At 49.4% G+C, this 22,471-nt stretch overlaps 4 protein-coding genes and 1 long non-coding RNA gene across 8 annotated transcripts; 2 read left to right on the top strand and 3 right to left on the bottom strand.

Moving 5' to 3' along the window:
- Positions 1-17: 17 nt before the first annotated feature.
- Positions 18-4,159, bottom strand: LOC113203856 (uncharacterized). Its single transcript, XM_026418765.2, has 7 exons — positions 3,585-4,159; positions 2,646-2,802; positions 2,265-2,387; positions 1,820-2,087; positions 1,624-1,740; positions 1,352-1,535; positions 18-1,229 (listed from the first exon to the last, which is right to left on the bottom strand). The coding sequence occupies exons 1-7, from the start codon at positions 3,768-3,770 to the stop codon at positions 858-860; spliced, it is 1,407 nt and encodes a 468-aa protein (XP_026274550.2). The 5' UTR covers positions 3,771-4,159; the 3' UTR covers positions 18-857.
- Positions 4,160-4,452: 293 nt separating this feature from the next.
- Positions 4,453-9,579, bottom strand: LOC113203854 (uncharacterized). 3 transcript variants are annotated; one of them, XM_052274426.1, is made up of 10 exons: positions 8,990-9,578; positions 8,858-8,906; positions 8,585-8,770; positions 7,528-8,508; positions 7,117-7,443; positions 6,643-6,987; positions 5,949-6,566; positions 5,613-5,863; positions 5,084-5,367; positions 4,453-5,002 (listed from the first exon to the last, which is right to left on the bottom strand). In XM_052274426.1, the coding sequence occupies exons 3-10, from the start codon at positions 8,756-8,758 to the stop codon at positions 4,620-4,622; spliced, it is 3,363 nt and encodes a 1,120-aa protein (XP_052130386.1). In that variant the 5' UTR covers positions 8,759-8,770; positions 8,858-8,906; positions 8,990-9,578; the 3' UTR covers positions 4,453-4,619. The 3 variants fall into 3 exon arrangements, with proteins under 3 accessions (XP_052130386.1, XP_052130380.1, XP_026274548.1); XM_052274420.1 differs by having other exon boundaries at positions 8,585-8,766; positions 8,858-9,579; XM_026418763.2 differs by having other exon boundaries at positions 8,858-9,578.
- A 69-nt stretch (positions 9,580-9,648) lies between these two features.
- Positions 9,649-15,980, top strand: LOC113203849 (ectonucleoside triphosphate diphosphohydrolase 5). 2 transcript variants are annotated; one of them, XM_026418753.2, is made up of 11 exons: positions 9,649-9,914; positions 12,738-12,873; positions 12,954-13,058; positions 13,151-13,230; positions 13,313-13,462; positions 13,543-13,654; positions 13,735-14,047; positions 14,129-14,298; positions 14,382-14,438; positions 14,529-14,638; positions 14,717-15,980. In XM_026418753.2, the coding sequence occupies exons 1-11, from the start codon at positions 9,891-9,893 to the stop codon at positions 14,792-14,794; spliced, it is 1,335 nt and encodes a 444-aa protein (XP_026274538.1). In that variant the 5' UTR covers positions 9,649-9,890; the 3' UTR covers positions 14,795-15,980. The 2 variants fall into 2 exon arrangements, with proteins under 2 accessions (XP_026274538.1, XP_026274536.1); XM_026418751.2 differs by lacking the exon at positions 9,649-9,914 and adding an exon at positions 12,278-12,507.
- Positions 15,981-16,015: 35 nt separating this feature from the next.
- On the top strand, positions 16,016-22,462 carry LOC127751254 (uncharacterized). The gene is made up of 5 exons (XM_052274459.1): positions 16,016-16,724; positions 20,067-20,205; positions 20,319-20,403; positions 20,480-21,504; positions 21,780-22,462. Exons 2-5 carry the CDS (start codon positions 20,072-20,074, stop codon positions 21,976-21,978), a joined length of 1,443 nt encoding a protein of 480 aa, XP_052130419.1. The 5' UTR covers positions 16,016-16,724; positions 20,067-20,071; the 3' UTR covers positions 21,979-22,462.
- LOC113203831 (uncharacterized) lies at positions 16,748-18,076 on the bottom strand. The gene is made up of 3 exons (XR_008012052.1): positions 17,746-18,076; positions 17,325-17,558; positions 16,748-17,241 (listed from the first exon to the last, which is right to left on the bottom strand). It is a non-coding gene; the product is annotated as an uncharacterized LOC113203831 (long non-coding RNA).
- Positions 22,463-22,471: the final 9 nt, after the last annotated feature.

Here is a 22,471-nt window from a genome sequence, read left to right as displayed (position 1 = left end):
GACACAAAGTCGAAAAATAACACAAAATTAATTCAACATGTATTCACAGCGCAAAGGTCACACCTGCTTAGGCACATATAAACGTGTCATTTTTTTACACACAAGTGATTCAGACTAAAGTGCCAAGCTAAACACACTTGAAACACACTCTCTGACAATAATTCAAGCCAATATTTTCACAAACAAAGGGGCAAGACATTGTTTATTGATAGCTTGCAACAATTTAGACAGATACAAAAGAAATGTACAGCCCTCAAGGGGCCGTACCCAAACCACGTGACGAATTTGGGGGGAGGGGGGATGAAAACACCACGCTCCACCTCCAGGGGGGAGGGTCTTTGGCCAAGTCACGCGACTATTAATTACCTGCTAAAAAAACATATTTTTGAAAAATTAAAGAAAAATCCGTTTCTTGCTTGAACACTGAAATCTGCCACTGATTGGTCACAAAGTCACCACCAAATTCACTTTTTCAACATCAGCAAACATGCACTTTTCGTTAAAATGCTCTATATGTCGTAAATACGTCAAATAAAACATATGCTGAAAACCACGTTGAAATGGAGGGGGGAGGGGTCCCGAGACCACCACAGGGGGGAGGGGGGGTCAAAACCCGCCAACAACCCGTCACGTGGTTTGGGTGCGGCCCCAAACAATCGACTTCCAATATAGGAGACTGATCGCGAGGTGTGGGGTTCTCACTCAGCCAACAGGTGGGTACACACGACGCGCGCACACAAGCGGAGAGCAGAGCGTGAGAGCGGGGTCAGTATCGTCCTTGTGAAGATTGGAAACCAAGGGAGGTATCTCAAGATCCACGCTATAAGTCTGTCGGATTTCGCATCCCCGGGCCCTGCTCAGTACCGGTCGGGCCTGGCTGCGGGGCCGAAGCCCTTACCTGTCGCCCTGCGCGCCGCCGGAGGTGAGTAGTCCGGCGGCGGGATGGAGGGTAGCTTGGGGGCGTCAGGATTGACGCGCACTCTGGGCAGCATGTGCCCGGGGCCGTGCAGGTAGCTGAAACCAAAGCCCGGGCCGAGCCCCGTGTGCCCGTCGGGTTGCCCGTCGGGCAGCTCGGGACTGGGCAGTCTTGCGGGCTGCTCCGGCTCCAACAGAGCGTGACGATGCTCGGTCGGCGCGCTGGGCCAACCCATCGGGCGACGCAGCTCCACCCCGACGTGCTTCTGAGGCTCCTCCATCCACGACAGGTGCGCCATGTCCTCCGGCGTGATCTGCGAGGCCCACAGCAGGGGTTAAGCGGTCAGATTCCTTGTCCATCTACCGCGCACTCACTCGAGCTCCACCCTGCTGAAGCGACCAACCAACCACTCAACCATCTGACCGAAGCACTCACCCTTCTCAGCCTCTTCTGGCCCAGTGCGGGGGCGGGGCCAACTGGGTCCGGCAGCCACTGGGCGCGCCGAGCCTCCTCCGCAGGGGGTTTGAACGAGGTCCAGTTGTTCGACTGCGGCGGGTTGTAGAAGGCGTCCACGTCGTCCGGTACGTACGCGGGGTTGCGTGTGCCCATGTGGCCGTCACTGGAACGAAGGCTGGCCGCGGTAAGGAACGGGTCGACGTCGAAAACACTGACAGGAGAAGACTAATTCTCAGCGCACATAGTCTCACCTGCTGTTCGGGAACAAGAAGGCGTCTATGGGCCCCTCGCGCTTGGTGGCAGACGGTGACTCCCTCGTGGACGGTAACGATGCCTGCTCCCTAGGAGGATTTAGCCGATTGGATAACCTGTCCAACGAAAACGCACCAAGACGTCAGATTTAGTCGCGCTCAACCAGGAGCAGCTCCAGTCCGGGTGCGCACTCACAGGTACAGCAAGGAGATCATGAGGCCCACGTTGGCGACGAGGATCAGCCCGGCGCGCAGCGACACCACGAGCACCAAGGCGGCGCAATGGCTCATCCGGGTGGACAAGACGTTGGTCGTGACCGTGGCCGGGTCGTCGTTCTGCAGCACCACCAAGTCGCGGACCATGGCAGACCCCAGCACCACGTCCATGACGGTCACTACCGCCGTCGAGAAGGCCCACACCCGTATGGATAAGACCCAGGAGCGGGGTCCACCGGAGCGCAGTTCTGGAACGAGTCATCAGTCTGTTGAGGCTGTTAGCTAGAAGAGACATCTGCAGGTGTCCTGGTACCGGTACCACCAGTCTGCGAGCTAAGGGGCAAACGGCACCTGCAGATGGCATCACGTATTATTTAAGGGAAGGCATCTGCAGTTCGGCTAGTTCGGACCGGCCAGCGACTTACTCGCGAACATGACGGAGGAGGTGACGAACCAGAAGGCGTTGATAATGAAGATGGAGGACATCATGAGGTACATGGTGTGCTGGGTCACCAGGCCTTCCTGTGGCATCCTCAAGATAGCACCCTCTGTCGAGCCAACATGCACAGAACATACTTAAATCGAGTGCGACCACGACATCGTGGTGCGACTGTGCGACAGAGCGCAGGGCCGCTGGAGCGCCGCCGGAGCGCCTGTCGGAGGCACGATAGGCCATCCCGCAACACAGCTGTGCGCAGAGTCGCGCGTGGCCTACCGGCTGGGCGCCTGGGCGTCCCGTCCTGCTCTGCTCGTGTACACGTACAGACGAAAGCACGACTATAAAGTTGCGTGTTAATGGTACTGACCTTTGAAGTACAAGTACGTCAGCATGGTATCGAAATCCTCCCAGGGGTTGGGGTTGAGGTCGGCGGAGTTCACGGGTGGAATTTCTGCAGTGGGGATGATGTCTCGGTACACCAGTATCGCGGCGGTACTCATGGCGACCCAAAGTAAGCTTTGGATCTAAACAGAAGACAGAAAGTATTCTTTACACGTGCTTGCTTCCCTCTAATATCGACAATTAACTATCCAAAAGGATGATTAGTGAAATCTAAATTACACAATACACAGCTACACCAGTTGTGTTAAATCCTGTGGATAATCTTGCAAAGCAATGGCCATAATACCAAGCGGTGTCAGTTTAATCTGAAGGAGCACTCAACGCAACAGCCTAAATACGTCATTCTGCGATCTTTCAAAAATCATTGGTTATTGCGGTTACTCATCCACAGCTGAGGGCCCATCCCCGTCCGAATGTTGTGACAAGGTGAGGGTTTATCTTATCACATACAATTTTTATTCTGCCCGAAGGAGAGATGCCTTACTCAATGAGTAACATCGGGCTCTTTCGTGAATGTATGACGACTGTCAAAGACTGTACGGCGGGTGCCGGTGCAGCCTGCCAATTGAAGCATATCTTATTTTTATAATCTTCGTTGCACGTCTGACGGCGCCCCCGCAATCAACATTTCCCTAAAGCGATGCGCGGAAACGTTCGTCAGGCCTCTTTCTCATTTTTCTGATTTCCTAGTCGCTCACAGGCTGTGACTGTGAGCTACTCTGGAGCAAGTACGTCGGCTTTAGGCTACTGTTGATGGCGCCTGCAGCACGCTGGGTAGGCCAGCCCGCCCAGCAGCTGCGTAGAGCTGGCGGCCTACCCTGCTGCTGAGCACCCGCAGATAACGCCAACATGTCCTAATATCACCCCCTCGCGCCAACTCTGCGACATGAACGCCATTCCTTACCATGCAGAACGCGCCGGTAGCGAGACCGAGCTTCCTGAAGTCGTCCACGTCGCTGTTGTTCCTGTGCGGCCGGGACGGCGAGCTGAAGCGCTGCACGTTCTCGAAGGGGTGCCGCCGGTCGAGGTCGCCGCCCTCCCCCGAGTCCCGACGCCGGGGTTGCCGCCTGACGCCGCCGGGCGTCGACATTGGGCTTGTTGGGCTTGAGGTGGGCCTTGTTGGCCGAGGCTAAAGCCGAGGCGCGCGCGCTGTCTCCCGCGCGAGCTCTCGCTGTGGTCGCCCTGGCAGGCCCGCGGCAGTCCTGGCGCGGTGTAGTCGAGAGATAGCCACCCAGGTGCTCGCGAGGCTGGCCGCCGATTCGCCGACGACGACGTCTCTTCGGAACAAGTGCGACGACGCGGCTGTTGGCGGGGAGGGAGGGATCATGGCGTGACGTGGGAGCCGTCCGCGCCGCGCTCCCCTCGCTGGAGCTGGCCGTCCTACTCAGCTTGGCGCCAACCTCGTCATCCAGGCTGTGCGGCCTTTGTACTGGGGGTGGCCAAAACGGATAATCACCAGGGAGTGAACGGGTAGGGGTAGACCCGGGTAGACCAGACCACCTGTGTGAGTGGAAGAGAGTGTGAGTGTGTGTGTGTGTGTGTGTGTGTCGGCATATCGGCTATCTTATCTATCGTTATCAGGGGTCTTATTGTGCGAGCTTGGTGTAGCGGGGCTAACGGGCTAACAGATGTATGGGAGCCAGACACCTTTGTCACAGGGTAGATTGTTGGGTGGCAGCATGAGAGAAGGGCGCCCACCCATCTCTCTACGTTGCAGGGTAGATTTGGCTTGATTGCAGGATGGTGAGGAGAAACGGATCAGATGTGCAAAGTTGTTAAAACTGTCAAAACTTTATCTCAACGTCAAAATTAATAGAATAATAGTAATATCACAGATTGCTTACATAAATTTGAAATTTGTAAAATGGTAATGGTTTGAATGGGAACAATAATAGATTTGAACAGAACAACTTATTAGATTGTTGATACAAATAATGGACTATTCTGGACAAGAAAGCGGCGACTTTCGGTCATCTGAATCAGAAGGAGCAGGGTCGGAGTCTTCTGAACCAGAACACGCATCTTCAGGTGTATTTGCCTTATGAATTCTCTTCATATGCTTCCGTAAAGCACTTCCTGTGATAAATCTCTTCGGACACTCGATGCATGGATGGGGTCTTTCTCCAGTATGACTACGCATGTGCACATTAAGTCTCTGGGAATATGTTTTATGACAAATGGGACATGTAACTTTCTTAATTTTATCAAGGTGCCATTTCAAATGCACTTGAAGGTAAGATTTACTCAAAAACCCTTTGTTACATTTTTCACATTTGTAAGGTTTGTTATCTTTGTGAGAATTTATATGTGTTTCAAAAAAGTCTATAAACAAGTAATGAGATAGATATTAGTTAATTATTCCATACCATAGTAAACTGATACAAGTAAATTCCTTTTACTTACCTTTACGAATAAATCCTTGGGAACAAATTTCACAAGTGTATGGCTTTTTGACATCATGGGTTTTAGCATGGTGATTTAAGTTACCAAGACTTTTGTAGCGCCGTCCACATATTTTACATTCAAAATTTTTTGCATTTGAATGACTTCTTCTATGCGCCTGGAGGTCACTCGGTTTAGTATAGCTCCTGTCGCACTGATCACATTTTGATAACATTTTCTTTGGTGCATGTTTAGTTTTGATGTGATTTTCCAAATAACTTAGAGATGAAAATGCCTGGTCACAACTGAAGACAGACAGATAGATAGATAATATTTATTAAATATGCTGGTTGACCTAAGAAAAGTTGTTATATATGTTACAGGTAAAGTTCGGGTGACAGGGAATGTCCAGATTCCCTAGTGAGAATCCGGATTCCCTGGCCCTGGTAGGAAATGTCCGTTTGGGACGACTGAAACCGGGCATTAACTAGGCAATGTTTACCTGTAACATATATTAGGAAATGGTTAAAAAATAAAAATAAATACTGACCTATCACACTTAGCAAAATTCTTTTCCATAAATCCAGAGGATGTTGGTAAGGTGACTCCAACAGAAAATGTGTCAGCATTTGTCGAAGACAGAATCACCTTCCCATCAGGATGGTCCCTCATATGGACTTCATACATACATGGATGATGAACTTTCACCCCACATAATTCACAATGCTTTTGATAAATATAATGAATTTTAAACAGGTGATCGTCCAATTGTATTTGGTTGTGAAACAGTTGCCCACAAACCTGGAATCATTTTAATTTTAAATACATCATCACAACATTTACACAACAAAATAAAATTTATCATCTTCTCAGTTATATACTGTACCTCACACAAAGAAGGATCTGTTTCAGGAAATTTAGCTTGGTGGTTTCCAAGCAGGTCATTCGAAGCAAAAGTTTCACAACATAAATTGCAAGCATACTTCTCAAATGTATTTAAGATCTTTTGGGGATTTTCTTGCAATTTTTGTTCTAATCGCAAAATTTCATGACAATTTTCCATAGTGCATTCAGAGCTGTGAGGTGCCCTTAGTTCTGCCATGTTTGGATTTTCTGATCTTCTTATCTTAGACAATTTTATGCCTGTTTTTTCACATGGTGCCAGATGGTAAATTTGTTTCCTATTTTCTGTACATGATAGAACTGTCTCTTGGTTACCATGACTAGCAATATAGTTACCAACGTGCGAACTAATTGTCTCTCTTTCTTTTAAGATAGAATCAACTGAATTTATTTGATAATGACTGGGAGACACGTCTGAAATTTTAGGAACATTACATTCCGTAACATGAATAGGTGGCTGTGCAACACACGGTTCTCCTTGCACAACAAGTTCTACTGGATGGTGCTGGCCCAAGGATAGGCTTACTTTGTCAATACTGTTAGCTAATGATAGGGCCCTACCAGAGAGAAGCAGATAATCTCTTTGCTCCACATTATTTCCCTGGAAATTAAGATAGTTTTTGAAAAATATTGTCCGTTATTGTTACAAGAGGAGAGAGCAATGAAGAAATACTCACCAATCCATGCTCTGTATTCCTCACAGATTTCTCAGCACTAGAAGTTTCAATTATTGAGTCTTGAAGGAGTTCATGAACACCAGAATTAGAAGAGCCCTTTACTTTGGAAGAAACATTCATAATAGTTGACTGATTTGGTTCCAACAAATCAACAGCCAGTTTGGCACACGGGTTGTGTCTTATAATAAGTGGCTTTGAACCAGTTTTGATCAGTGCTGCTATGTCTTGTTTCAGAGATTCCAGCTTGCTTTCCAGACTATCAACTGTGTCAACCAGCTTAAAACAGCTCTGACACATAAACTTTCCATTGACATCCAGAAAATCTGTAACTTCTATAGCTACAACCTGCAAGATATAAGACACCTTGTCAATAAAACAGAATCCAAAGCAAACCACACCAATTAATTGAAGAAAAAAACAAAAGTGCAACAGATTTTTTCTAAAAACGTAAAAAAAAGAGTAAAACAAAAATACCTCATTAAGTTTAGTTAGAACTGGAGTGTGAGAACTTGTTGTTAGAGGCATTTGGTTATTCATCTGAACCAAAACACTGCCGGGATTGCCATCCGAGACACTTTTTTCACACACAACACATTTCAATAAAGTATGATAGGATGACATACAGCTTTTAATTTGGGACTCAGCTTGCATTTTTGTTTCTTGCAATGTTCCACAAGATTTAATATCTTGCCTTGGATGAACAACACCACTTTTATCTCTTAAAACATCAGAATTTCTCATTGAGGAATTTTCATCTTCAACACCTTGTAAAAGGGAACATTTTATATCTTCAATAAATATCTGAAATATTGTACCAAAGACTTAAAATTTAAAATAGAAAGACAGAGAAATTTTAATGTCAGAAAGTTAAAATTATGTGTATACCTCACTCTCTGTCATTTGGGACCCAAGATCATCTCCTGTATCCTCAACAATGATATCACTTTCATCGCTATCACTAGCTGCTGATGATGGTTGATTCTCCAGATTATTGTCATCTTGAATTTGAGATGAGTAAGCACTACAGCTTGACATGTATTGACCAAAGTGTTCTTGAGTGAAGTGAGTGTCCACTCTAGAAGTAGTGGCCATATTTTCAACTGGTGGAATATTTTTGCCTGGCAGATTGACATCACTAAGAAGAATTTGAGATACAGATTGTTGTTGGAGATCAGCCTGTTTTAAAGTTTCGTCTTGAAGTTGAAGAGAGAAAAGTGCATCTTCTGACAACATCCCAGGTAAAGGTTGTGAAGTGTATGCACAGTACGACTCTTTATGGATATCCTTCCCACTAATGTCTGACTTTGAGCAGAAATTAGTTGGCATATTGGTACTTGTTTCTCCAATTTCTTGGTGTTTTTGATCAGATGGATCCAACAGTATAAAACTAATTTGAGGTGGAGGGTTCTGATCAGAAAACTTAAAACCATTTTTTGGAATTTGTTGAGGATTGTAGGCTGCAAACCATGGCTGATCTATGGCTGATCCAGAACTTTTTGCAGGCAAACTCACAAGGTCTCTTATTGGGGCAGTTACCTTTGAGTACAAGTCACTGATGGGAGAGCAAAGTTGACTCTCAACGGGTATGTAAGTCCCACCATTAGAACTGCAGCAAGGACTCAATTGTGTACTACAAATTGCAACCTTGTCGGACATTGTGGGATGCCACTGAAATGAATCCATTTGACCGAAGCTACTGAAGCTTGGAGCTGAATAGGAGTTTTGGGATGTGAACCCATTATAGATTGCATTGTACAATGAATTTGTGGGATCTGTAGCCATTCCAACTGGAGATGCAGAATAGTGAACAAGTGAATCCTTGCGGCATCCTTGTGAAGTTCGAACATGTGCAAGTGCTTGTGAGACCTGAATCATTCAAAATATCACATTAAAAATAGGATTTCATTGAAAAAATAAAATTATCAAGCTTTGTAAAACATACCTCAGCTGTCCCTATTCCACAACCTTGACAGTGATAATGATCCGAAGTAAACACACAGCTATTTAAGCAACAGTCGCCTCCTTTATAAATGAGACCACATGCCTCCGACTCCCAATTAGAGTTATCTTTTCCTGACAAATCCTTCTTTTGTTCATCGGCTACAGTCCCCTCCATTGCAGGGGCTGACTGGAAAAGTAAATAATGATGGTACAGTTTGAAACAAAACATGAGGAAATACAAAATCGTATGACTGGAGGAAATGTAAGAACAAACCTTTTAATATTAACACAAAACTAAATTAAGTTATTGATACCCTCCAGATCTAAACAACATAGCAGTTTTTGAGTATTCTAAAATTGGGTATCATCATTGGTCATGAATGACTAACCAAAAAAGAGTCCATACTTTCCGTAAAGAATAAAATAAATAGTTCTAATTTCAGCAAGTTGTTTCAATATATATAACCAAAACATATCTCATTGTGAAAGCTAGCAGACTTTGTTTACTGTCAAGTTAGTTAGGTTAGGTGGGGGAGGTCAGGAGAGCGGAAGTAGTTACACGCACAGACAGAGATACTATTTGCAGTCTAGCGGGCTATTTACACTCCACTACGATTTCATTTTTCGCAATAAATCTCATGGGGCAATTGTCATTGGATTTAACGTTTTAGTCAGGATCAGATGAAAACAAAATATTGTTAGTTTTCTACGTCATGAGGGAAGACCGGGGAAGACCTAACTTTAGCAAGATGGCGCGTGTGGCGCCGTTGATTGCTCCCGACCATCCGACCATCAATGATGTAAACACTGAACGCTTTGAATAGAGTTCATTTTCGTATCGTTCATTTGCGTGATGGCCAATGTATAGACTATTTGGTTCGGACTGTTGTCTACATGTTTCCTCCCACGGTTTGAAGGAGCAGGGAGGGAGCTCTCGTGCCGCGGCCGTGACACGGAGTCTTACGTGGGTTACGTCACCCCCCACTTCCCCCTCCTGCTGTGGCCGCGTGGCCGCGGGCCCCTCCCGCTCTACACGATGATAGTCCAAGTCCGACCCAAAGTGATGAGGCACTAAGCATCAGTCAGTATCTCGGCAGCGTTCCCGCGGGCTGCATCTCCCTTCCACCGGCTGACGCCAGCTGACGCCAGCTGACGCGAGCTGACGCCACACGCGCCGCGCTCGCCGGGCCAACAGTAGCAGTCGCCCCTCTCGGCAGCCCCCCCTCGGGGATTATCCCACTGTTTAGGTTACCCCAACCTTCGTTCTCTCCGTGTGCGCCGTGTGCTAGCAGCCAGCCAGCGCCAAGATGGGCGAGACCAGGAAACGCCCGGTAAGCATGCCCGAGCATGTTGTCAAAGCACTTCACACGGCTCGGTTTGTAGTGTCGTTATGTCGGGAGAGGCTGCTCCCGTGGGTGCACGGAATACCGGTTTTGTCAACATGATACCGAGTGATGTCAGGGTCAAAACTTGTTGTCATTTTGGCTTCAAATGGACATCAAAGCTGACCACCAAATTAAATGACCAAATCTTGTCACTGACATCACTTGACCGTGTTTTGACCAAACCATGTCCTCTGGGTTCTGTAGAGGCCCTGTAGGGAGAGGGGCTATGCGAGGACGCACGCGTTAGGCCCTGGCGCCCAAGAGGTTCGAGCTCAACCGTGCAGCCGTGTGCGTTGAGTTGCCTACCCACACGGGGCTTTAGCCGGCACCACTCTGCATTCAACTTTTCTATGGAAGGTCTTGAGCTATAATTCTAGTAGTCTACTCCAGGTATACTATAAGAAGAAAAATGGCGGCAAGAACGTCAACGTCTTTTGATTGGTTGAGAGCTTTCCGCGGCTCGCCGCAGCTATTCAACTAAAGCATTTCTCTAAACTACGCTCCCCATGCGTACGCTTCTGCAAGCGTGAGCAGCAGGGCGAGGGGAAGGGAGCGGTGAGGAACGGCGCCCACGATAAAGCATCCCGGTAAAGCTGAAATGCAGAAGAATGCGGGGAAGAAGAGAACGGAAATCGCTATGCTTCGACGTGGTGACTTCCGTTTTCTTGGTCCCTGTCTTCTTCTGCATTTCAACTTTACCGGAATGCTTTATTCACGCCGCGCCAAGCGGAGCTCACGCTTGATACTTGAGCTACCGTTTGGCGCCTTTGGCGCATTGGTGACGATGCGGCCCGGCCCGACGTCACGCGGATGGTGCCCTCAAGGCCGCCACAGCCCCCCCCCCCATCCCCCCTTCCGGCCTCACCCCACCTACCTCACGGCACCCAGCAATCTGTAGAGTGCGGCCAACATCTCCAAAGATTCCATTCCACACAGAAAAATAAAAATTTGTTGCAACCATCGTAAGGCAGCCCAGGGACAAGTTGGTAGGCAACAGTTTTCTTGGTGTTGGTACGAAGGAATTCCCTCGCTCCGGCACAACACAACCATCCGGTCGGGCAGGGCAGCAACCCTAGGAAAACGTGGGTTTTACGAAGACCTCATTGTGACCTCTTTATGACCTACGTGGTCACAATGAGGTCTTCGTGAGAGAAATGTTTTCCCTGGGAAGCCCCTAATCGCCCCTTGTTTAATTGACTGTAACCACCGAGCCTGTCTCTGCTTTCCGTGACATATTGTATCCCAATCCTGTCCTCGTGTGCGATAACGCAACACTCACCTGCTAAAGGGTGGACGGACTACGGCGACGCCTTTGGATTAGGGCCTTTTTAGAAAAGGGGGGGGGGGATAGACACAAAATGAGTCAAGATCTAGGAGTTGTATTCTGACAAACACCAAAGAAGACTACTCCCGACAGTTTTCCCCAAAATAGGGCACTGACGACCGTATGTGACCGTGTGTGGCATGCCTTGCCCCCGCTCCGTCATTCTTTAGCTGGTAGGCTAGTTATCATATCCCAAACATTGCTTGGGGCAAATAAACTCATCTTTTACTATCACGACCGCCGCGGCTTCTAGATGGGAGCGAGGTCCTGTTTGTTGTACGGCTCACAGTTCTTGGCTCGAGCAGTGTCTTGCACCCTGCTCCCTGCTCTTCCCTCGCTTTTAATATACTATAATCACATTACCCATTTGATTTGAAAAGTGTAATTTGACCCCCCCCCCCCATCCTCTTCTGTAGTTAGACTGTACTAACCAGGCGTTGTGAGCGGGTTGCCTATTTGCTCGGAGCCCTCTGCGCCCTTGTCAGCGACAACAGGCTTGCGACAGGCGAACCCCGCCCACACGCCTGCTAGCGGGGTTAATCAGCCATATAATCAGGTTTAAAATTATATGCTGCTTTCCCGGTTCCCAAAATCTGTGTAATAGAGCTTTCCATTCATCCTGTCAGAAGTTGTCAGCGTTCGGCGTGCCGTTGCAATTGAAAGGGGTCCCTCGGTTCGCGCGCGCTGCGCGCGCCACTACAGATTATCCTCTTTAGATTCTACGATGTGCCGGTGCCAAAATTTTCTGGCGCTACACATAACTTGAGGACTTACCTCTGTTTCTCATGCATTTAAGAAATCTCATGTTACTTTTGTAGACGAAATTTGATCGCGGCATTGCTTCTTTATTATACTTTGTGTTTCAATCGAGAATCGTGTGAAATCTTCTACGTTGGCAAAAGTGCAACGTCGTCTGTTTGTTTTCATCACGTTCACGTTGTGTCCCATTCGCACGCACCCATTACCCATTCCGGAGAAACCAAACAGGATAGACACACTTATGTTCTCTAACCTGCCTGAAATGTGCCTTTTCCCTATCTTACGTGAGAGTTCTGAATAATATCGCTTGAGATGATATATTCCATACACTTAAATTCTCTAGATTTAGCCAGAATACATTGCCTTTTACACTATTTTTTCCTAAATAAGTGGATTGCTTCCCATTCATAGAATCTGTACCAGATGACTAAGAGAAAAATGGTCAACTATCAGAGGGTAAATTTTATTTAATCTCATTATTAATTTTCTTCCAAAAAAATATTTCAAAACCCGTTCTTTTGTTCTGGTTCTATTTACCTAGTGTTTTTTCTGCAGGAACTATTTTGTGCTCTAACCTCTTCATTTGTTTGTTATTCACCTTTGGTGCTTTTCTATTCTAGTCAACCAAAGGAAAGGTCATTTTAATGTCACACACACTGACTTTTTCTTTTATTATTTTTTCTCAGTTGGCGACCTCTGAAAAATCAAACCTTGGTTCTGGATCAAATTCAAGCAGGAGAAATGCTGGGTCTTCTGAGATGACGTCTCAAAAGAAATGCATTCTAGTCACTGGAATTCTAGTGACTATTACTTTCCTAGCTGGTACGTATTACAATACCTGGCATTTCTTTCTACCTTTAAACATCCTCATGCATTTTTTAACACTGTTTTTAAAATTTTAGGATATGCCTACAATACTATGGGAGAACATGTTTATGCAATTGTAATAGATGCTGGGAGCACTGGGACTCGACTTAATGCTTTTAACTTTAAGAAGTCATTATTAAGTAAGTTGCTTCATTTAAAAGATGTTAAAGACCATCCTGCCGTTGAAGTATTTTCAGTGTCTAATAATGTGGGCTCTCCATGCAAATTCCAGCTGGCACTTATGAATTGAGCAATGATTTATTTGTTGAAATAAAACCTGGCCTTTCTTCATTTGCCGATGATCCTAAGAAGGTAGCTTTTAACTACTACTTTCTAGCTTGTTTTTCTATTTTATCTTCTTTTTTAAATAAGTACTTGCATGTTTTTATTCCAGGGTGCTGCCACTATTCTTGAGCTTCTCTCTCATTCCAAGCTGCAACATGTCATCCCACCTTCAGAGTGGGCAAACACACCCCTGGCTTTAAAAGCTACTGCAGGTTTGAGGCTTTTGCCAGAAAAGCAGGCTAATGCAATTCTTGATGAAGTAAGAGACCTTTTGTCATTTCACTCTACATTGCAAATTTTGATCATTTCTGTTAAACCTATTTGTGTACCTGTTTGCAGGTCAGGTCAGTTTTATCTGACCTCCCATTTTTCACCAATGAAAACTCAGTATCCATTATGGAAGGAGTTGATGAAGGAATCTTTTCTTGGTTTACTATTAACTTCCTTTCAAGTAAGAATTATCTTGTATTACCTTTGTATTAGTCCATGAATATTCATATATCAATCTACCTTCTTGTTTGTTTTGTTTAGACAGCCTTGGTGGGAGTGTTAAGGATACTGCTGCCGCTATTGATATGGGTGGTGGTTCAACTCAAATAACATTTGCCGCTGAAGCTTCCTCTCCTCTGTGGCAAACAAGCAAAAACTTTCTTCATCCAGTGACTGCATTCCACCAAAATCTAACGGTTTACACTCACAGTTACTTGGGTATGGGCTTGATGGCTGCAAGAATGGCAATATTATCAGTTGGCAATAAAGAAGGATCAACTACATTGAAAAGCGCCTGCATGCACCCGATTATGAAGAAACCTTGGACATACAACAGAGTTACTTACACAGTCCAGTATGTGTATATAATATTTCTGGTTTTCCTCAGAGAAGTATCCCATTCTAATTTTGGCTTTTTGTGTGTGTTTCTTTCCAGAGGGCTTGATAATGCAGAAGGAATGTCACACATTAAAGAATCAGTGTGTCAAGACCTTGTCCGCTCATACATCAAGGGAAAGATTGACAAGCCAGAAGAACTTAAACATCATTCAAAAATAAATACTATTTCATACTTTTTTGATAGAGCTACTGAATTTGGTCTTATTGGTTGGTTAATCTTGATTCTATGTATTCTTGATACTTTGCTATTTCGGCATGTTTTAATGCCTGTCTATTTGTTTGTCTTACAGACCCATTTGAAGGTGGACGTGTCCAAGTCAAATCATTCAAAGAAGCGGCCACTTACAGTAAGTGCTAAATGGTGTCAACAAGGTCTTTTTGTGTTATAAGACGTTACTCTTAAGTCTCACCTCTGCATTTGATGTTTTCTTATCCAGGTTGTCGTAATCCCAATGCTGATCAGCCCTTCATGTGCCTTGATATGCTCTTCATTCATACTCTCTTGACTGATGACGGGTTTGGACTGAAAGAGAATTCTTATCTTGATGTAAGATATTTTTTTATGTGTCTATTCTGACTACGTCTTGTGTGTGATATATGAAGAATTTTTTTTATTTTTTTTCAGCTTTACAAGAAGATTGACAACCATGAACTGAGCTGGGCTTTGGGAGCAGCATTCCATATTCTTCAAAATGGTGTTTAAATAAGTGCACTGGTTTGTTCAAAATTATCCATTTTAGTATTAAAAATACTGTCTAACACAGTTTTAACTCAGAAATAAATCCCTTGGTTTGGGTTTACTCGATGACAAAAGAATATACATAAGCTTTTTAGCTCCAAAGGCAGTCATGAATGAAAACTGAACAACTCAAGTTTTACTATGTGATAAACTCTTTGTGGGATATTTATAAAATATACCGTAAACCTTTAAAACGCATTGAGTGTTTTATTTTTTTTTATCTAGATGTTTGTTCTAAATGTTCAACAGGGTGACCTTATGTTAAATATTAAGTTTGATGAGATGCTGTATTTTTATGACTGTGTGTTTCAATTGTAAGGCTTTTAGTGCTGATTTGTTTTAAATTGTTGCCTTTCTGAAAACTCTTGTGATCTAGGGACAGTTTTTTCTCCTACTTTTTTTATTCTTTAGTGGTTGTATCTGTTAACGCCTGCATTTAGGATTATCTTTCTGTTTTGACCTACTTCATCCCTCTATCAAATGCATAGCGTTTTTAGCTTTGATATCAGTATTTATACTTTTATTTGTTTGAATTTTTCTCTCTACCTAGTAATTTTGTTATTGAATTCAATGTGAAGGTTTTTATACTGCATTGCAACTGTAATGACAGACAGATACTAGAGAATACCATAATGAATGTTAAAAGAAAGAAGTACATATTTTCTTCAAAATGATCAACCACTGCCTTTTACGCATAGAACTGTAAATATTCTTTTCATGTTTTGATTGCTTCCGAGAGAGTAAGCATTAATTTATTTCACTTGTTTGTCACAGTTCTGAAGATATTGTGATTTGTGTGTCACTTTATTTAAGTGTTGGAAATGCAAGAGTAAATTGATTGTCAGCACATGTTTATGTGAACCACAATAATTATTTTCTCTCGCCCTATCTGTGATGCATTCCTTGTCTTAGAAAATGCCTTGTCTTATGCTAAGATGTTTTAAATTAGTGAAGTCTTTAGTTATGTGTGTTGTTTAGATAAGAAAGCATCATCATACAACTTTCTCTTCTTTCAATTGGCTGGTTAATTATGATCAGAAGTAGTTCTTGTTTTTGAGGAAAGGTTTTTACCAGACTGTAATTTCAGAGTCAGTTATTGTTTCTTTTTTTTATGGGGGAATCAAATTAATAATAAAGAATATTTTTTTTTTTAATGAAAATGTTTTACTTTCTTATAACCATTGGCTGACCCTCTTCCTGCCGTGGAAGTGAAAAGGCTGAAAACGCCGAGTGTGTGGCGACAGAGGCTGTGGGCCGCGACACCCCATCCCGTGGCCCGTGGGCTCTTATACGGCGCGGTGCGCTCTTACGGTTCTCGGGGCGTCGAGGCGCGCGGGGAGGAGGGGGGGGGGGACTGAGCATTAGCGTTGGCAGAGAACGGACAACGGTCCGGACTGTTATCAGCCTCTCGCAACCGACCGCGCTGCTTCTGATCAACCCAAGAACGCTTTCCAATCGTCACATTATCTCGCATATCTCGTGGCGCGGCGCCGACAGGTGTAGGAGAGGCGGCGCCGACAAGTGACGCAGCATGACCTAACGCCCCGGGAGACACTCGGGCTCGGGCGCCAGGCCGGCCAGGCCCTCGAGACCAAGCTCTGCACAGACTTATCATCATATACGTATGGAGATGGCGGAGATGGGGAAGAAGATGAACCCAGATTCCGTGGAGCGGCGGGGCGGGGCGGGGCGGGGTCGGCACGGTGGCTGCGCACGCTGCGCGGTCCCGTGCTGCACGGCCGTGCGTGACACGGCCCCCGCAGTCGAGTCCTCGGCCGCGTCGCCCACGGTCGTGCCCTTGTCCCTGGAGCCCAGCGGAGGAGCGTGCGCGTGGCGGTGCAGTGCGTCATGTAGCCTCCCTGAGCGCCCCGCAAGCAAGGCGAGCAGCCGCACGGTGAGCAGTGAGCAACAGGGTCCCGCAGCTCAAAGTCACAGTCCCTTGTGCAGACGTTTTGAGCGAAAATGCGTGTATTTTGTGGATTGAAGTCAAAGTTCGCGTTCCGACGAGGAAGAGCGATTCACTATGGTCATGAGGCGGACCCACGGCTGATCGTGCTGCTGGTGGCGGTGGTGGTGGTGGTTGTGCTGGAGGCGATCGCGTCGGCCGCGGTGGTGGTGATGCACCTCGTGCTCCAGCTCGCGGCGGTAGTGCTCGTGGCCACGCCGACGGCGTTGGTCGCGCTCCCCGGGGCCGACATCCTCGTCCTCCTGCTCGCGCCCCCGCCGTCGCCTGCGGTCCTCCCGGCGCGCCGCCCTCTCCGCCTCCCTGCGGGCCGCCCTGCGCCGCCGCCGCCGCTGCGCCCGGCGCCACAGCTGCAGGGGGCTGCGCGCGGGGCGCACCCACAGCTGGCACAGCGGGCAGGCGCGCCGGTAGCCGCTGAGCCACGCGCCGATGCAGTCGTTGTGGAAAGCTGCGGGTCACCGTCACATCACGGTGCTGCCCCGCGGACAACGCGGTGCACCTCCCACAAGACCCTCCTCCGCCTTCACGCACCGTGCGCACAGGGCAGGACGCTCACGGGCTCGCCAGCGCGGAAGTGGTCCAGGCAGATGGTGCACATGTCATAGCGGTCCCCGTCCTTGAAACGGGTGACTGCGGGCCGGCCGGGTCGCCCCTCCCCCACCTCGGCCTCCGCGTCCTCCTCCTCCTCCTCCTCCGGCACCGTCCCTGGAACCGCCCCCGCCGACATGCTCTGTCCGCACGCCGGCGGGCAAGAGGGCCTGCGGGCTGCAACGGGAAAGGAAGGATGTTAGCCGCCTACTCAGCGTGTTCGGGTGATTCAAACAAGTTTCCGATAGAAATTGCTCAAATATTCGACAGATCATTAATATGAATTATTTTGTTTCAACTGAATCATCCGCATGGTATCACAATCACAAAGCACTATTCGACATTCGCGTGCGAGCGCCCTCACCCCTCGGGTCTACCAGGCGGGGCCGGCGTGCTGCGCAGCTGCGCTGGTCGGCGGGGTGGGTGTTCCAGGGCGTGCGGTGATGGTCGTGGTGGTCAAGTAGTGCAAGTACGCACCCCTGTTGCCAAGAAAGGCTGCCCGACATTATTGCCCCGGTGGGGAAGAATTGTTGTTCATTTCTACTTCCAGCCGGAAAGTAACTGGCAATGACTTCGTGACGGATGTACATCATGATCTATCGGATTTTATGCTCCGTACCGAACCTACCACCCAACCGGTGTACCAAACCTTTACGTCAAAGTTTGACTTAACACCTTACGTTGCGGCATGATCACGAAGTGATCAGAGGAAATCCAGTTAGCGTTTTCGCGGTGCTTTATGCGTAATGCGCGATGTGTGGTACGGTTTTGCGATGAAGTGCGACATGTGATGCGTTCCTTTTTCTGTCATGGAACCCCCAAATAGTATACGTCGGAGTACGTCCGCATTTATCTGATGCATTCGGCAAAGTACACAAGGGCTCGGCGCCTGCGAGGCTCTGGGTAGGCCACCCCGCAGTACACAGGTGCACGGCAGGCAGGTTATTGCCTACCATCAAGGCGGCCGTCACAAAACAGCCAAGTTCAGCCAATGCAAGGGATGCAAGGTCTCATAGCGCCCAGCCCAGAGGGCAGGCAACATCTTCCCTGCCGTGCATGCGTACTATATTGCGCGTGACCGCATACGGCTAGCATCGCATCACGCGCTTCATCGCATCTAATTTTCCACCCGCACCTTCACCTCGCATCTCGCTCCGCACGAACGCTCGCATATACCGAGTGTCCAGGCTAACACCTGACTTAACGTTGGGTTGCCTCTGCACTGGCTGCAGGCGCGGGCGGGTGAAGGAGGAGTGGTTGGGGAGCTGCCACCTCCCCGTCACGCACCCCGCGCCTTCAGCCCCTGCAGCCAGTGCATAGGCAACCCAACGTACTGGCATGTGTTAGCCTGGCGTTGTGTCGATAGCGGACATGACCTGGACGCCGAGGGTCGGGATGGACGTTAGCGGACATGCGGTACCTGGACGGTCGGTTCGGGGTACCGGTGGACGGCTTATCCCAGTGGGGGCCGCCCAGTGTGTCGTTTGCGGACATGCGGCGGCGGCCGGCGGCCGGCGGCAACGGGCGGCGACCGAGAAGAGGCAAACCAAAACTAGCAAACCTAACTCAATACAGAAAACCAGTAAAGATATTCTGAGATAATCATCTGTTCAGCTAAGTGTCTCTTAGAAATAATAGAAGGCCAACCAAAACTAACAAACCTAACTGAATACAGGAAATCAGTAATGGTATTATCAGTGCAGCGTTGCGCTTCGCTATCGCTTCGCGCAACGCTTTGGCATGGAGTGACGCCCAACTGACTTCAGGAATTGATTACTGCCGCAAACGACGATTTGCCTGGAAGAAAGTGTCTATTGCCCGATTGCCGTTGCTGGATCTCGCTCCTCCGTCAGACACGGTCAGACAGTACTAGCTGCTGACACGTTAATGTTTAGTTCAAGTGCTGAATATATACTCTGATACCAGCCGGTCGTCTTTGCCCTCAGCCCGAGTGTAGTGGCGCCTGACGGTCCCTAGGTAGGCCGCCGCATGTCCGCAAACGACACACTTGGCGGTCCCCGCTGGGATTAGCCCTCCGTCGGTTCCCCGAACCGGCCGTCGAGGTACCGCATGTCCGCTAACGTCCATCCTGACCCTCGGGCCCAGGCCATGTCCGCTAACGTCCATACGCCGTTAGCCTGGACAACCGGTACCAATCATCCGGGTAAGGCGCTCCCCTTGCCTGGGTCCCGCTGCAGGAAAAGGGTGCCAAAACCCAAGGTCCAAGGTGTCCTGCAAAAGTGCGACTTAGGTAGCACAAAAACCTGGGTCGTGCCACAACCCGGATTTACAAAGTACTCGTTCGTTCCGTGAGGTGCTTTGGACCCTGTGACCTGAGCGTAGTACACGGTAAAAACAATGTCTAATTTTTTTGAGGGAAAAGGGAAAACTTTGAGGAATTTCCCTGGTTTAACGAAAACTCCTCAGATTTCGCGGAAGTCCTCTAAAAAATGTGGGATATTTCCTCATTTATTTTAGAAGATTCCTCAAAACCTGAGGCGATTGGAGGACTCTTCCTCAAACATGGGAGTTCATCAAAGTTTTCCCTATCCCCTAAAAAAAATGAGACATTGTTTTTACCGTGTATGCAATCCCGCAACACTGGAGCGCATGCAAAGAAGTCTTCGGTTCACCCACCGTACCATGACTGCCAGTGATCATGACAATGTCTTGGACCTTTTCCAGCGATCATGACCATATCGTCGATTCTCGGTTTTCGCGGGGTGACGACGACCACCATCTCCCCTACGGCGAGTCTAGGCCACCGGACTCCGTCCTTCAACAACGCGCAGCACCGCGGTGACATCTGGATCCACTCGGACGGGTACGTCAGCTAGGGGCCGGGGGCGTGCGCTGGGGCAGGCGTGCGGCCACGACGCGCAGCCCCAGTAGGACGCATAGTGGGACAATAAAACTTCACTGCATTGTGTGTGGCAGGTGGAAAGGAGGCAAGAAAGGGGACAGCGCCGCGCTCTCGGCTCTCACCTTGTTGGCTTTCCTCTTTTTTCTCCACATCCTACAGGTAAGGATTGACTTCTGTCGCGCCGCTACAACGCCGAGTGTTCACGTCACATTAACCTGGATGTGTTGTGCATCAGAGCTGCCTGCAGGACATGCAGGACAACAACCAGCCCACCATCGTGGTGGCCAACAGCGCGCGGCGGGAGGAGGTGCCGACCATGGTGGCCGTGCCCATCGAGACCCCCATGCCCATGCCGATGCCCATGCCCATGCCCGCGCCCATGCAGCCCATGCAAGCCGCGCGGGCCAAGCGCAGTGTTCCGGTCGAGGAGCAGGCTCGGCACCTACAGCGCGTCCAGCAGCAGCAGCAGCAGCACGCCAAGCACAGCGAGGAGGGCTGGGAGATAGTGTCCGTGTCCAGCAGCAAGCAGCGCTTCAGGCCGCAGCCAGCGCGCAAGGGTCAGGCACCAGAGGCGGCGCCCGGCGCCCCCGCGGTGGAGGTGGGGCTGTCACCACGCATCACCACCTCCTCCTCCCCGCTGTCCGTCGTCCAGGACGAGGAGGACGATGACTCTCTGCACGAGCCGGTCGTGTCCATCACGCCGACGCCCCCGCGACCCCAGGGCAGTCGCGTGGAGGGGCCGGCCATGGTGAGGGTCAGCACCAGCTCCAGCAGCACGGAGGCGGACGGCGAGTACGAGGACGGGAGCGTCTCGTCGGCAGAGGGCGGCGACGAGGACGCGAGCGTCACGAGGTCGTCCGAGGTCGTCGCCAACAAGCAGGAGGAGTACGAGCTGCGAGCCACAACGGAGCGCATCGAGACGGCCACCGTACCCGTGGCGAACGTCCCCGTCGCCGTCCCCGTGGCCATGCTGCGGCCCAGCATCACCTTCGTGCCGCTCGCCTCCAACTTCAGGGGCGTCTTCAGCATGCTGGCGGCACCGCTGCTGCGGATGGTGCAGCCGGGGGGCGGCCCTGGGGGCGGCCCACTGGGGGGAGGGCTGCTGGGCTCCAGCCTGGGGGCGGCGCTCGGCGCCGGCCTGGGCCAGGGGCTGCGCGAGGGGCTGCGGGCGGCCATGTGCTGCGACCTGGTGGTGTGCGAGGCCCACCGCCTGGGCAGCATCGGGGGCGCCATCGGGGAGAGGGTGGCTACGACAGTGAGGTGAGTACCGTCCTCGGACAAGCACAACACTACGTGTAGAAAGCACACACACTTCTTGTCTGTTGTCTCTGATCATGGGGCCTTACGGCCCGAGCGAGTGGGCAACCCGCACGCACGCGTGCATGCGGGACAGTCCAACTACTCGGATGAGCCAATCAGACTTACGTCAATAAGCAAGCAGATGCAGCCCTAGCTTCAGTAGAGCACCGTGCGACGGGTACGTGATGATGTGCTACTGCTCCACTAACCTGCCCCTCTCTGCCCCCTCCCTGCAGCACGGTGGTGCGGTGGGTGTGCGGCCAGTCCGAGAACGAGATCCGCGAGATCCTGGAGGCAGCGCAGCGGGGACGCGCCGAGGGCGGCGACGGCTGCCGCCACCACATCGAGCAGTGCGAGCGGCGCGCCGGCCGGCGCACCCCGGTGTCCACCATCGCCGCCCTGCTCGAGGCCTACGTCACCGGCGGCAGGCCATGACCGCGCTGCGAGGATATCGCCAGGGTGGGATGAGTTTCAGGCCTCAAAGACTGCGAGTGCTATGTGCGCTTGCCACTCTTGAGACTGTGTACGCCGAGAAGGTGTGGCATTCAAAGGGCATCAGTCTTACAAGGGCTCGTCCAAACACCTCCTCCGTTAGCGGCGAAGAAGTGCGACAGCAGAGGAAATGTGTGCAGTATCCGGCAGTATCTGTGCCGAGGTGAACGCCAAAAGCATCCACCCCCGCCACTTTCAAGTGTTAGTAAACCGCCTTTTTACCGTTTCGCGTGGCCGGTGGAGCACCACTTTGAGTCCATCCCCAGTGAGTTAGCGTCCTGCCAACTGTCAGCCCGGCCCCGTCTGTGCAGATCCATCCCCCTACCCCCTCACCTTTCAATCGCCTCCACGATCGTGCCGATCCCCGCTGATAGGCTATCCCGATCGCAATTTAACAGCGATCGTTATGGCTGAGTTATTTGAAGGCCGGGGGGGT

Source organism: Frankliniella occidentalis, unplaced genomic scaffold (assembly GCF_000697945.3).
Source record: "Frankliniella occidentalis isolate FOCC.00 unplaced genomic scaffold, Focc_3.1 Scaffold8, whole genome shotgun sequence".
NCBI lineage: Eukaryota > Metazoa > Arthropoda > Insecta > Thysanoptera > Thripidae > Frankliniella > Frankliniella occidentalis.
Note: the sequence above shows the minus strand (reverse complement) of the source record. Positions and strands in the feature narration are given on the sequence as shown.